The 15,385-nt window shown below is 40.0% G+C and overlaps 1 protein-coding gene across 1 annotated transcript; it reads left to right on the forward strand.

Moving 5' to 3' along the window:
* Positions 1-1,213: 1,213 nt before the first annotated feature.
* LOC311496007 (creatine kinase U-type, mitochondrial-like) lies at positions 1,214-13,512 on the forward strand. Its single transcript, XM_084555726.1, has 9 exons — positions 1,214-1,501; positions 3,512-3,710; positions 5,767-5,862; positions 6,091-6,312; positions 6,605-6,690; positions 9,611-9,734; positions 10,413-10,547; positions 11,004-11,129; positions 12,453-13,512. Exons 1-9 carry the CDS (start codon positions 1,356-1,358, stop codon positions 12,564-12,566), a joined length of 1,248 nt encoding a protein of 415 aa, XP_084411852.1. The 5' UTR covers positions 1,214-1,355; the 3' UTR covers positions 12,567-13,512.
* The last annotated feature ends 1,873 nt before the right edge of the window (positions 13,513-15,385 follow it).

Below are 15,385 nucleotides of genomic sequence, written 5' to 3' on the forward strand. Positions count from 1 at the left end.
ACAGATTAGTGAATTATCTTTTGTTATGAGCTCAGACTCTGAATATGGCCTCTGTCTGATAACAAGTAACTGTAAAACAGTTTGTTGCACAGATTCAGTCACTGACTTTTGGTGCGTGTGCAAGCAGAAATTGCAAATAACATATACATGAAGAAATCCCAAAGTCTACATAAGTCAGATGAGTTTATAGTGTAGACACAGAAAGTTACTGATTGGTGCGGCTTAATTCTTAGAATCCCTTTTTATGACTACAGTAATTTTAGGCACATGTAAACTAGATTTTTAAGGGTCCATGGTCAAAAGGAGTTCTTGTTGCTGGATTGCTTGGAAGTCATGGTGCTGTGAGTCATATGAGGAAGTTGCAGCATTTTCTGTGACATGAATGCCTGGGTTACTTGGAATATTTGCAGTGTTAGCAGTGAAAAGCTGTTTTCAAAGCCATCCAGGTCACGATGTTCCTATGAATTTAGGAACATCAAGTTCAACTGAACTTCTTTTTAATTTTTAAACATATTTCTCTTCATCCAAAAGGTTTTTCCATTTGTAACTGGACGGCAGAGGGTTCCAGTTTTTTATGTAGGAGCCCTCTGTTGGTGGTTGCTCCCCAAAAACTCCTTTCAGTGCTGCAACCCCATTCACCGATTCCCCTTAGTATTCACACCACGCTCCTCTCCACCACTGTCAAGGTAGCCAAAATAAGCAGGGTGACTTCCTGTACAACACGCGTTCATCCCCACTTACCTCAGTAATATTTACAGTTCATTTGAGCCAGTGTCTATTAAGGCATGTAGAACATTTTCTTCTTTTCTACTTCAAAATATTGTTTTAATAGTTGTTATTTTATGTATACAGTTATATATCATATATTAATAAATAGATTATTTCACACAATATTAGCTTCTTTAATCTGAAATAGTGTATCAGAGTTTTCAAGACGATCATATATATTTGAAATTATGTTTTGAATTAAAATATTCAAAAAGCAAAATATTTCAGTAAATATTTCTTCGTTTTGCTCTTAAACAGAAGAATGATAAAATGAAAGGGATCAAAGTGAAAAAACAAACAAAAATAAAAAACAGTACGTCGGTGAAGTAACTGAGAACTAAGCAGATAATTACTCAGATGGTCTTTTATTTTGTGTTTTTTATTGCGAAGTCAGAGCTTGATTTCCGGTCTCGTCCTCTCTCCGTCCATCTTGACCTCACTCCTGATAACCGCTCTCCCTCTCATTCCATCAGAGGCACTTCATCACCGACGCTCCCATCCACCTGACCCTCCCTCCTCACGACCGTGGACATAAGACCATATTCTTCCCTTTTTTTTTTAACCGCCGGCGATAACGAGAATAAAACATGGCAAGCAGCTTCACAAGAATCCTGTCCTCCAAACGAAACATCGGGATCCTGTCGTTGGTGGGAGGCTCGGTAACGGCTGGGTTTCTGCTCCACCGGGAACATGTCAGCGCCGGAGTGCCTGTACGGAGGCGGTACCCCGCCAGGTAAACCCTGCCACTGTCCTTTACTCGGCTTTATGAACAATTATATTGGATTAATTTGGAAAGGTTTGGCTTTTTTAACCATGAATAGTATTATATGGTCCAGTTAAATTCTTAATTGGATTAATTAATAGTGGGTAATTTGACTAAATGAGGGAGGAAGGGTGTGGGTTGTGAATATAACCACCTAGCTTGTTAAACGTTCATTAGTCATTCATTATAATGTAAAATTTAAAAAAAACTATTTAACAAACCTTTTTTAATGTTCAGTTTATCAAAAACATTTCCCTATTTAATCATAGTCATATCACAAGACTCACAGCGAGGTTATTAATATTAGCTAGCACCATAAAGCACGGCAGCTAGCATTGTAACACATTATGGTTATGGTTAAAGCAGCTTTTTCAAATGTGTTAATTTAAATATATATATATATATATATATAAATTATAGTAATACATGTTTGCTAACAATTTTATTTTAACGTATTTGTAAAACAACATAATGCGCCTATGGAAAATGAAGCTGCCTCTGTCATATTGGCCATAGTTAATTGGTTTATTATGGCGCCATGTTTCATTGTAGAATAGACTAGAAGTGTGTGTTCCCGTTCATTTCACAAGACAGACGATTCAGCGCCATAACTTGTGCGCATATGTGTGGCCTGCAATGTATGGATACGGTGCGGCGTGATGAAGAGGCTGAGGATGAATGCGTACGTGCCCTACAGCACGCCGGCATGCAGCACATATATAAATTAGTAAAACGTTATCTGCAGCTCAGATATATAAAACCCTGCCCACTGTTATATAACGGTCACACACCGGGCGCACCAAAGGAGCACCTTCAGCACTAGAGCGTCTGTGCGCAAAAACACTGTGATACTATGAAGGTGACATTGGTCTGGCCATGCTTGTCCTCCATTGAAAACTGAGGCACTGCTGGTTAGAATGAATCACCCGGCAGGAAAGTTCATCACAGTGCAGCTGACCCATCCATTCATCCACCCAGTTGTTGCTTTATATGCGCCAGAAATCTAAACAGACACTTTATTGGAGCTCATTCATTGTGCTATCTATCTGTATCTGACTGGCACACTTTGCTAGCACGAAACCCACGTTTTGCGTCAGTGGCCACCTACATTTTCCTGACTTCCTGCACGTGGTTTAGGGATTGTATCGACACCATGTGCAGTGGCCTTTTTCAAGTTTCCTCCTTCACTGTCATCTCTCGCAGCACCGATTTTCTACCGTTAATGATGGAAATAAGGCGAGAAGCCAAATTCGTTGTGCTTTGATGTGAATAAACTTTTGCCTAGCCAACCCATGACAAAGATATCGTCACCAGAAATGCTTTGTAGAGCACTTTAAGTCTGAGTGTCTTAGCCTTTTTGACAGGCAGCAGTAAACAGGAACGCATAATCTGCTTGGTCTGCACTAATTCTGCACTTTTACTCTTTATTTGGCCAATAGAATTTTACGTCATCCTCAGCTTTAAGAAAGTAAATTGTTTGGATTAAAGCCAGTCATTAACAGCAGTTCCTTTTATTTTCTAGACTAGCCTGCCCAAATGCTAGTTTGAGAATAGATGAATAATCTTTAGTTTCTTTTTGATTTATTCAGCAACAACAACATCAATCTAAAATGTATTTTTTGTTGTTATAATTGTTAATTGTGGCACTTTTTTAGCATGTCATGAAGATCTAAAGTTTGAGTGAACACGATAAAGTAGCTGTGCTGCCTGTCCCTTTTGACAGTACCAGCCTCATGTCCCTGTTTGTCTTGCATCCTCCATGTCTAAGTAAGTTTACAGCGTTTGCAGCAGGATGTGGTTTTTGCAAAAAGTTAATTATTTTAGCTCCTTTCACCTGTGTGCGTGTCATGTGGAAATTGGTTAACTATCGAGCTGTGTTAGAAGGACAGCTTCTTAGTTACCCCGTACCCACACGACTTAAGACTGTATCTCTCAAAGATTAGTGCTGCAAAATGTTATCTTGCATTTTTATTTGTACAGTGCAGAGTACCCTGACCTGCGCAAACATAACAACTGCATGGCCAGTCACCTGACACCTGCGATCTATGCCAAGCTGTGTGATAAGGCCACTCCCAACGGGTACACACTGGACCAGGCTATCCAGACGGGCGTGGACAACCCTGGGCACCCCTTCATCAAGACTGTTGGCATGGTGGCAGGAGACGAGGAGTCCTATGAGGTCAGACATTATTGTACCTTGTGCCTGCTGCAGGCCCCTGTTTGTTGCCTAAGTGCCATGGTGGTCTGCAGCTTTCCCATGCCACTAGTTTGCCATAAACATTACATGGCTAATGAAAAGCAGGAAGCTTGTCGAGACAAGTTCACAGAAAGGAGTATCACAAAACCACAGAGACCAGGTTTTAAGCTAAGACTTTTGGGATGTTTCAATGTCTAACTGGAATGAAGGCCTGTTTTTCCATTTTAATTGCCTTGCCTTAGGCCACAAAAATGCCTTGGACTTCTGACAGAAATCAGTATATATTTTTAGTCTGATATTGCCCATGGACCTGCAGAATCAGTCATACAGTTCCTGAGACTGCAGTACAAAATTTGAGTAAGCACCACTCCCTGCTGCTGCTCCCTGTTTAAAAATGTGTTTGTGTTTCCTTTATTGCAACATATTGGTGTGGTAATCCTGTTATATTCAAATCCTAAAAAGTATGCACATTTTTTACATACTTTCTTCTGTGGTAGATTTCTTTTTAAATACTGTAGATATATTTTGACATCAGTCTAAATAAACCATAATGATAAAGGGAAGTTTGAAAATATAATAAAAGTCTAAATTGAAATCTTTTATTTACAAAAGTACCCAGACAGTTAATTTAGTATCCTTTGAAGGCCATTATAGCCTTGTCTGCTTGAGTGGCTCTCTACAAGCTTTGCACAACTGGATTGGAGGGGAGGTATCTGTGACGTGTCATCTTCAGGTCACTCAACAGAAGTTTTCTCATGTATTAGTCTAGGCCACTTGCAAGCAGTCAATCACTTGTCCTAATGCCAGTCCAGTGTCGTCTTGGCTGTATACTGAGTATACTGTTCTCTGACATGATAAAAGGTTATCCAGCCTCAGGTTGCTGGTCTCTGGAGTAGACCTCTCTTTATTTAGCATCATTAATTCTCCATTCAGGCCCTGCGGTAGACTGGCGACCTGTCCAAGGTGTACCCCCGCCTCTCGCCGGATGACAGCTGGGATAGGCTCCAGCAGACCCCCGTGACCCTTAACAGGATTAAGCGGGTACAGAAGATGAATGAATGAATGAATGAATTCTCCATTCAGCTCTTATCACTCTCACTGCCGCTAACATCCAGCCCTGTAGCATGATGTTGCCACCACCAAAGGAGGTTATTGGTAGACATAGTGCACTGGGACATTGGGAGTTGTGTCCAAACAGTTCAGTTTTCACTCATCAGACAAAACAGTCCTTTCCCCTTATGTTTCCTTTTAATGCAGTTTGGCAAACTCCAAGCTGGCTAACTGCTGTACCTTTTGGCTGGTTCCTCCAACTCTGCATTGAACCTCTACAGTAGTTTCAGACACAGTCATGAATAATTAAAGCATTCTCAATTTGATGAGTTGGATACAAACTAGATATATGTTGAGTCTACAATACATCAGGGACGCTTTTAATTTTTGTTTTTTACCTTCTAGTTTTTGCATATGAGATGTAGCCTGTTTAAAAGTTCTAACAAAGCAGCATTATAAGATTTAAATGTATTGCAGTGCCTGTAAACACTTTACTGGTATGTCCTTGAGGAAAATATTGAACCAAGCTAAAAGAGTACCTCTGCCTGTGTGTGGGTATGCAGTAGGGCTGAACGATTAATTGCATTTGCGATAATATCGCGATATGATAAAACGCGATTTTCTAACCGCAACTTGCGCGATTACAAGGTGGTCACGTGATGCAAGCGACGCGGATGATAAGCTTCCGACCTGGACGACGTCTCTGAGCGGCGCGCGCACCCGCGACGGTAGGTTTGTTTACCTGTAATCTGCCACTGCTAATTTTTTCCAGCATGGCTGAATATTTGTCCGACTCTGAGGTTGTGGACGAACCATATCAGTAGCAAATTACTGGTAAACAAGCCGACCGTAGCGGGTGCGCGCGCCGATCAGAGGTCAGAAGACATCATCCGGGGTCTGTAGGTCACTCCCACTATATGGATATATGCTGATCTAATTATCTCCTGAAAAAGTTGTTTTTTTTTTTTTTATTCTGTGTCTGATTCAGGTATTTGCAGACCTGCTGGATCCTGTCATCAAAGAGAGGCACAATGGCTACGACCCCCGCGCCATGAAGCACCCCACTGACCTTGATGCCAGCAAGGTACTACTAGCACTACCACTGCCAATACTACAACAACACATATCTTCTTGTCAGAAAATTGTTTTATTGTTTTATTCAGTGGGATGGTGACCTGCTGTAATTTCTTGAAAATAACATTCAAGTAAATACTAGTTTAACCTATCGGGCCAGTTGTAATCCTCTTTTGTTTATGTAACTTCTTCTTTACATGTGAATGCAAAAATAGAAATGTTTCCCTTCTTGTTTTAGATTCACTCGGGACAATTTGATGAGCGTTACGTGCTGTCGTCCAGGGTGAGGACGGGCAGAAGTATCCGAGGACTGAGCCTGCCCCCAGCCTGCACCCGGGCAGAGCGCAGGGAGGTCGAGAGAGTGGTGATAGATGCCCTCGCTGGCCTTAAGAATGACCTGGAGGGGAGGTACTACAGTCTTACCCAAATGACAGAGAAGGAGCAGCAACAGCTCATTGATGTAAGTGAGGCGACAAAGAGGCTATATGCTACCTGCATGCTACTTGTGACAGTTTATCTTTCAAAAAGTAATTGTTCAGGAAAAAGTTATTTCTGTTTGTCTAATCTGTCATTTTTTATAAAAAGTTGTTTTATTAAGAACACATTACAATTAAGATAGGATAAGCTTAGGTTTATGTTAGGGGCTAGGGTTAGGTAAATGGTCGGTGATTGATATGATCTCAGTGAGTCTGCCAAAATAACAGCTACTGTCTAAGTTTAAGATAAACTTGTACTCTCTCTATTTACAATAGGACCACTTCTTATTTGACAAGCCTGTGTCCCCCCTGCTGACGTGTTCAGGCATGGCTCGTGACTGGCCAGACGCCCGTGGCATTTGGTAAGTGTGAAGTATTAGTTTCTGGACGGTAAACAAAACTAACTTAAGGTTTGTTTACTTAATATGTTGGACATTTTTTGATGATGATCCAGAATGCCATCACGTGAGTTCCTGTGTTGTTCAGTGTCAACATGTTCCTGTCTTTTTTCAAGTTCTGCTACAGCATCTGCTTTATTAAGGCTACAAGGACAAGGAAACTGTGTCATTTTATGTGCATGATGAGATACTGTAGATAGATACACTGCCTGGCCAAAAAAAAAGTCGCCACTTGTTGGACCGCCTTTAGCTTTGATTACAGCATCGATAAGCTTCTGCAATGTCACAAGATTTATTTCCATCCAGTGTTGTATTAATTTTTCACCAAGATCTTGTATTGATGATGGGAGAGTCTGACCACTGCTCAAAGCCTTCTCCATCACATCCCTAAGATTCTCAATGGGGTTAAGGTCTGGACTCTGTGCTGGCCAATCCATGTGTGACAATGATGTCTCATGCTCCCTGAACCACTCTTTCACAATTTGAATGAATCCTAGCATTGTCATCTTGGAATATGCCCGTGCCATCAGGGAAGAAAAAATTCATACTTCATCTGCCTCTCTTCTTACCCTGATGCCCCCATCACTCTGGAACAGGGTAAACCTGGACTCATCAGACCAGATGACCTTCTTCCATTGCTCCAGAGTCCAATCTTTATGCTCCCTAGCAAACTGAAGCCTTTTTTCCAGTTAGCCTCACTGATTAGTGGTTTTCTTAAGGCTACACAGCTGTTCAGTCCCAGTCCCTTGAGGTTCCTTCACATTGTACATTTGGAAATGCATTTTCTTTCACTATTAAAGATAGCCCTGAGTTCTACTCTTGTTTTTTCTTCAATTTGATTTCACCAAACGTTTAAGTGATCGCCAATCACAACCTATCAGGATTTTTTTTTCTGATGATGGTTCCCCTCTATCCTTCCAGTTTTTAATAATGTGTTGGACAGTGCTTAACCCAATTTTAGTAGTTTCTTCAGTCTCCTTAGATGTTTTCTCTGCTTGATGCATGCCAATGATTTGACCCTTCTCAAACAGACTAACATCTTTTCCACGACCACAGGATGTGTCTTTAGACATGGTTGTTTAAGAAAAGAGAAGCTACTCATTGCATCAGTTGAGGTTAAATAACTTGTTGCCAGCTGAAATATGATAACCCATGCAGTAATTATGTAATAGGAGGCTCGTACCTATTTGCTTCATTAAATCCGACTTTTGTTTTGGCCAGGCAGTGTAATACCTCATTATGTGGCCAAGTTTGAGCACGTACAAACTAAAAAGCAAAGGCTTGAGTATTTACTTGTATGGAACAAATGGATACATCTAGAAAAATACTCTACCTGACAGTACAACAGAGACTTAAAAAAAAATTAAAAAATGAATTAAATCATATTTAAATTATTATTGTTAATGTTGTTGTGACTAGTTTGTAATTATTGTTTTTTTTTTTTTTTTTTTGAGATAGCATTTTGATGAATTATTATTCGGTTCAATCAGCAGTTTTTTAAATGAACCCTTTCTTTCACAAATGGAAAATGACAGGGTGTCATATAAACACTTACAGTAACTGTAATCTTTCATTTGTCCTAAATGAAGATACACTTTCAGTTAATAATTAGTTCTCATATATGACAGTTTGTCAAATAAATCTTGAATTTAAAGGAATATTTATTATTTATCATGGTTTTACCAGTAAAGTAATTTTTCTGTTGCTACGCTATGATGAGGTGATGTAGCAAAGCAGACAGTGCTCCCTCAGCATCAAGTTTCAACATGGACCCAGGAATAACTCAGTGCTGTGTGTCAGCCAGCCAAAATCAATCACCAGCCTCCCTCTTCGCTCCCTGTGCCAGCCGTATCAGCTAATCTCTTCTCTCCTTAATAATTCACCTTCACTTCATCCCTTCATCATCTCTTCTTTCAGTACTGGTAACATTCTCTTTCTCTCTCATCCCCCTTCTCTACTTTCATTTTTTTTTCACTGCTCTTATGTTCTGCTCTACTTATCCTCATTTTTGCTGGTCCTTTCCACCTTCCCTTCTGACACCACCTTTTTGTTTTACTCCTCCCCCATGTTCTCTTCTGTCACGCTTCAAGTTTGCTGCACTACTTTATTATCCTTCATACTCAGCTCTCTTTTCCCAAACGTCTGTCCCCACCCTTGTCTAACAATACTTTGCCCTGAAATTGATGCCAGGGCGGTCATCAGAATTCAATGCTTTCTCAGGGAAGCATGATCGTGTCCTGCAAATATCACTATACTTTGATTTTTAGAGTTTGAAATATGTCATGTCAGATGGACATTTTTGCATAAATGTAGTAGTGTGACCAAGCTAAATATTCAGTCAATAATAAATCATATTACATAGATATCATTTTTGAAGTATCTTTTCTTGAGACCAAGTGTGGGACAAGTAGAAGTACTGACCTTCTTATAACGCCACACATAAATAAGTAGGGCATTACTTTATTAGGATTCATCCTCAGGAGACCAGCAGCGGATATTTCCAACTACTTTTTGAGAACCTTCATTCTTAAGTATAGTGTTGGATCATTAGACAGACGGATGGATCCATGTAGTCAGAAGAGATCAGAACCTTGTTTTCTGTCCAGCTGATAGACTAGAGCTGTAAGATTTCACCAACAAATGTTACTTTATGTTATCTCTTTAATAACTTAATCATGAATTTTAAAGAAAACTTTGAAGTGAGGAATAACATAAGGAACACGTATCCTCACTCTGTTCAGGTTTACTGGGTACTGCATCAGAATCAGTTACCACTCCCTGTTGTTGGCCTGTGTCTCAGTAGCTATGATGGTGTGAATGCAGAGGACAGACTAACCCACAGGAATCAATACTGTATAACTGAATATAATTTCCGTCTTTGCAGGCACAACAACGAGAAGACATTCCTGATCTGGGTCAATGAGGAGGATCACACCAGAGTCATCTCCATGGAAAAGGGAGGCAACATGAAAAGAGTCTTTGAGAGGTTCTGCAGAGGCCTCAAGGAGGTAGGACTCTGTTTGTATATGTGGGTGGGATGTTTAAGAATGTTTAACGTACTGAGATGGAAAAAGGGATCTGGACTGAGAATTGATTGGATTGAGAAAGCTGATTAGTTTCTCACATGTTCTGGGGTTGTATGCGGTAGTCACAGCCAACCAATTGGACTTGCAGCCCAATGTTGGCTGTGCATGATTTAATAAGGCTAGTGGATCTGGATTTAATAAGAGCAGACTGTTAGGATGCATGCATTTACTAGCCAAGGGGAAGGCATTAATAATGCCTAAAAGCTTTTCTATAGAGAGAATGCTTGCAAATGGAAAATAAACTGCTTACACTTGTCTTTGTCCTACAACAAAAATAAAGCACATTGACTGACGCACAATAACACACTGACCAAATATGGCATTGAAAACATAAATTATTTATCCAAGCGGTCCAAGTTCCCCATTAGAGAGAGAGCAAAGGACAAGCAATGCAACATCTGGTGCTGCACTGCTGCACAGTAAGAGTAGACAACGCTGAACAACACTCCTCAGTTCTTTGGAAGCCTCATGTGTTGTATCACACACTCAATCTATGGCTTATTTAGAAGCTCTACATATGACCAAGCCCCCATTATTTATGTGTCAGCCATGAAATCTAAAAAATCTAATAACTGTTTACTCTAATTCCCTCCTTCTCAGGTAGAACGTCTGATCCAGGAGAGAGGATGGGAGTTTATGTGGAATGAGAGACTTGGTTACATCCTCACTTGCCCCTCCAACCTGGGCACAGGGCTCAGGGCTGGAGTCCACGTCAAACTGCCCCTGCTGGCCAAGGTAACACAATAGTTGGAACGGAACAAAATTTGATACCATTACTTTAGTAGATAAAAGATGTTACTGTTGTGTCCACTTTATCTTCAGACTGAGAAGATAAAGTCTTTTTATGCTTTTTTGTGGCACATCAATCTCAATCTGTCCTATTCAGTAAAAGACACAAATGGCCCATTCAGTTTTTTCTTATATTGTCACATTTTGTACAAACATGAACTATAAACTTTGCACTGTGTGTGGTTGTTACAAGATAAAACAACATAATTAGGTTCTTTGATTAAAATTATGTCATAATAACTGTTTAACATGTTCACCTGGAAATGAGCTGTTTTTATTAAAGGTTAGTGGTGAACGAGCTTTGAAATTTAAGATGCCTGAATGATACCTGCCAACACCTGGTATACATTAGGTATTGGCGATTACTGCTTTGAGAATAACTGCACTTTCCGTACCTCCCAGGACCCCCGTTTCAATAAAATCCTGGACAACCTGCGTCTGCAGAAGAGGGGGACAGGTGGCGTGGACACCGCTGCTGTCGGTGGCGTGTTCGACATCTCCAACCTGGACCGCCTGGGACACTCTGAGGTAAGGAACACCTGGGCAGAAAAGCAAAGAAATGGGAGCTGAGTAAAGATGAAGGGTGCGGCTAATTCGCTACCTTTGCAAATATTACCCTGATGTTGAAACCGTAGTCTCAAAGTCTCTGCGGTTATTTATTAGCCAATAATAAATGCTTGTGGTTACTGGGAATGTGTGAAAGAGCAGCATTGCAGGAACTATGGTTAATTTCTCAATAAATCCTTCCTGGATAAACAAAGGTTCAGAGTATTTATTGCAGCACAGTGTTATCGGTGTAGATAAGCACTGGTAAGTTTGTGATGGAGTGGGAGTACAAATTTAACAGTTATAGTTCGGACCAAATGGAGCTAGAGATATTTTTTATAATTGTGAGAGGACAGGACAGGACAGGAGATCCAGGCTGTACATGGGGTCTGTCTTTGTCATGTCCTTGGTCATGTGTCACTTGTGTGTAATACAATACAATAGAGCAGTTGTGAGTGTGTGTGTGCCTCCAGCTCTCCTAGTAATGTCTATACAGTTTGTTAAATGCAGTTGACTGATGCACTGTGATGGGAGAATAGAAATAACACGCCTAAAACTTTTGCACAGTCATGTATGTAAAAGATACAAACTCCTGATTGACTTTATTTACTTTAACTGAGAATAATTTTTAAATCTTAATGTACAAATATACAACCTACTACATCTCAGGCCACCACTTTCTAACGTAATCTCTGTCATTGGCCGGTCTCAGCTTTCTGTTCATATCTCACACATAAAAGCAAAAGCTAAAAGCTAATACAGTTGTTTAAGTAGATAAAATGAAATGCATCTTTGTCTCTGCGAATGTGTTTTGTGTATCGGACTGTTTAACTGCTGCAAACCCCAGAGCTAACACAACAGATGTTGTTGATGTCAGTGTTTTGGAAGTGGGCCTGACTTTTGACCATAGCTTGGAGGAGGCTTTCCTGCCTCTGTTCGATGCTCTCTCCCATCTCAGTTAATTTATATGTAGTAGTCTCTGTAAAATCCATAGTGATTAGGTCTGCTGACTGCTCTGTGCACTAAATTTGGATCAAAATATAGAAAAAGACTTTTCCATAAATAATAATATTTGCTTTTCCACAAAATTAACATAAGCTAAATTCTACTTAACTGCATATTTGTTCATGGTTCATCTGTGTGTTACAGTAGAAAACAGCCTCCTTGTGTCAAACTCTGTATAAACATCATTCTGCACAATGAAGCTCACGCGCATTTTAAGTTGTAGGGGCATTTATTAGGTGTTTTTATTTTTCTTGTGCAAAACTTAACAACAGCATTAAATGTGGTGTGACCCTCCCTCAGGTCCAGCTGGTGCAGACAGTGGTTGATGGCGTCAACTACCTGGTTGAGTGTGAGAAGAGGCTGGAGAAAAGCCAGGACATCAAGGTGCCCCCACCCATCAAGCAGTTCAAGTAGACACTGATCCCTCTTCTCTTCCCACAAACCTCTGGGCACATACACATGCACAAATTCTGTGCCCATAGATATTACAAATATATCTATGTCATTGCCTCATTCATTATTACTAATAATCTAATCACCCCTCCCCGGCCCACAATATACCTCACTATTACATAATCTGCATATATTGTATGTTGCAATCTGGCCCAAGAAGTGCATTGGGTTTAAAAGTGTTAAGCCTAATGCAGTAAATTCAAACAATGCTTTAAACTCAAATTGAAACCTTTGCTCAAAAATGCCGGCATAGATTGAAAAGGAAGCACAAATTGTGGGGCTGTTGTAATTGGGTATGGTTGTCTGCCTGTGCATGGCCAAACACTATCTATGGCTCTGCTCACACACCACTCCTCAGCCCACCAATCCTTACTTTACCCTGCTTCAGTCCCTTCCTGCTGCATGTCCTGTACTCAGCCCGTCTCCTCCCCTCACTCCTGTGTCTTGACTGATCATGCCTATTATCTGGTGCTAGTGTAGTCCATACATTTCTGCTATATTACTCTCCATTGTGGATTGTGTGTACATAGTTTCATTTCACCATTTTGAGTGGATTTGAATGTAGATTATGAGACTCCAGATGATCTGTATGTTCATGACACTCTGGTGTCAGATTATGATATTACAACATACACTGGCCAGGTCTGTATTGTAAGCTGCAGCAATATCGCTCAAGCTCATCAATGAATGTCACTCCGTACTGTCTTTTAATAAAGAATCATCTATTTAACAGTACCTCTTCAGCTTGTGTCTTATTTGTTCACCATGCCTTGCATGACCTAGACCTAAGTCTTTCTATCTGTCAAAGCGGTTTTTGAACAAACATGACGCCCAAGCTTTAAGTAACCATAGTAACTGAGCTTGCTGGCATGATTACAATCAGTGTGGTTGCATAGGGCCATGTGACTGAGGCATAACAAAACTGTATTATGCTTGAATGGCTGTTACACAAGAATCTTATTTTAATGGAGCCAAGAGCTGAAAGTCTTGAAATCGGAATTTAAAAAGTTTAGCTTTAGGATTATGCTGCCAAGCTAAACAGTGTTGACAGAATATAAACTTGAATGTCATTTATCTTAAAGCTCGCTTGAAGACATGAGTGTTGTCTCTGCCCTGCAGGAAGTCTCTAACCACTGCTTTGTCCTAGTGTGAATGAATGGATATTTATTGTCTCTCGTGATGAAACAGGCGACAGTTTTCCCAGTGTTGTTGTCTGGACGCTGACAGGACAACAAGGCGTTCGGTGTTCGGCAGCTGAGACGTCAAGCGTAGGTGCTGCGAGGCGCGAGGAATCTGTTCCTCTCTCCTCGAGGATTTGGAGGAAGGTTCTGACGTCCTGAACACACACCCTCTGTCTCTCACAGCAGTGCGAGCATGTCACCAGCATAATGCTGCAGACCTCTTCTCTCCTCCTCCTTGTTCCAGATATGGCTGAGGAGCAAGCCGGTTTCCATAGCAACTACTTCACAGAGGCTAAGGGGGTTCCGATGAGGGAGGGAGGGAGCTTTGTGGGTAAAGGAGCGCAGATCTCCACAGCATAGATGAGAGCGACACATTACACAGCTGAACACTAATAAACACAGGTCCCCAGGATGAACTGGCTATTGATTAGTGACAATACTGTAGCACCCTTATTCTCCACATGGAGAAAAAAAAAACTCAAGTGGATGTTCTAACCTTATTTAGTCCCTAAATAATTTCCACCCCATTCTGCCATTTCCACCTCAGTTGTCAGTTTACAGAAAACAGGCTGATCTGGAAAAATAAATAAAAAAAGGCTTCTCAGCTTTCAAGGATTAGCACTGTTTACTAGTCATATGTGGATCTGCAAGCGTGAGTGAAGGAGAAGCAAAGTTTACACAGTGGAGAAAGGAATACTTTAAACACCAGCAATATACAATGTAAATTAGTGTTTCCTTAACTATAAATGGGAGGGCAATTATTACATAGTGAATGCACATTGTACTATAATGTCTCCATAATGTCCAGTAGTATCCTATTAAGACGTTTTTTATTAACTTAGTAAAAGTCTGTGTCATGCTCTGTTTTATGAATATCATTTATTATGTTCTGAATATAAATATCTTTTAGAGTTTCTATACAAATCTGAAAATGAACCTCATTTTATTCCTGTTCACTTCATCACCTAATTAAAATGTTCTTTTATATTTTCAAGACACTGTTGCTTGCCTGAAGCAGTCTTATTCAAAGTACACTGACATGATATGGGTTGGATAGATAGGGTTGGATTTCAGTAGTTTTCTTTGGAATAACTAACTTCTGATATAGTCAGAGAAAGAAATAGAAGATTGCTGAGAAAGTCTTTCGGATTGCTTTCAGAGTTAATATTTGATTCTACTTACTAAGTGCTATCAGAGAGCTCCCTCTGCTGGCATGCACGGATAACTGCATCTTTATAAAAAAAAACGTTCAACACACAGTTCAGTATTGCAGGTGACTGTATGATGCCTGGTTTTGCCAAAAAGAACAGAACAGTATTCCAGTTTAACATATTATTACACACATTTTAAATTATAATTACAACATGAAGATGGATTACAATGCATGCTTCATTATGTCTCGATACAGATTATGGTACAGTTTATGTGTATGCAAAATTAACAATTGTAATGTCTTAAAATATTACAGTTGATCATGATACCAAAACAATATGAGACTTGCACACTTCAATGTGATAAATCCAGCCACAATAATATGTATAATAATATTATGACCCTTTATATTAACATTACAACCCTTTATATTAAAAATATACTAGA

The sequence above is a fragment of the Chelon labrosus genome (genome assembly GCF_963514085.1).
Source record: "Chelon labrosus genome assembly, chromosome: 11".
NCBI lineage: Eukaryota > Metazoa > Chordata > Actinopteri > Mugiliformes > Mugilidae > Chelon > Chelon labrosus.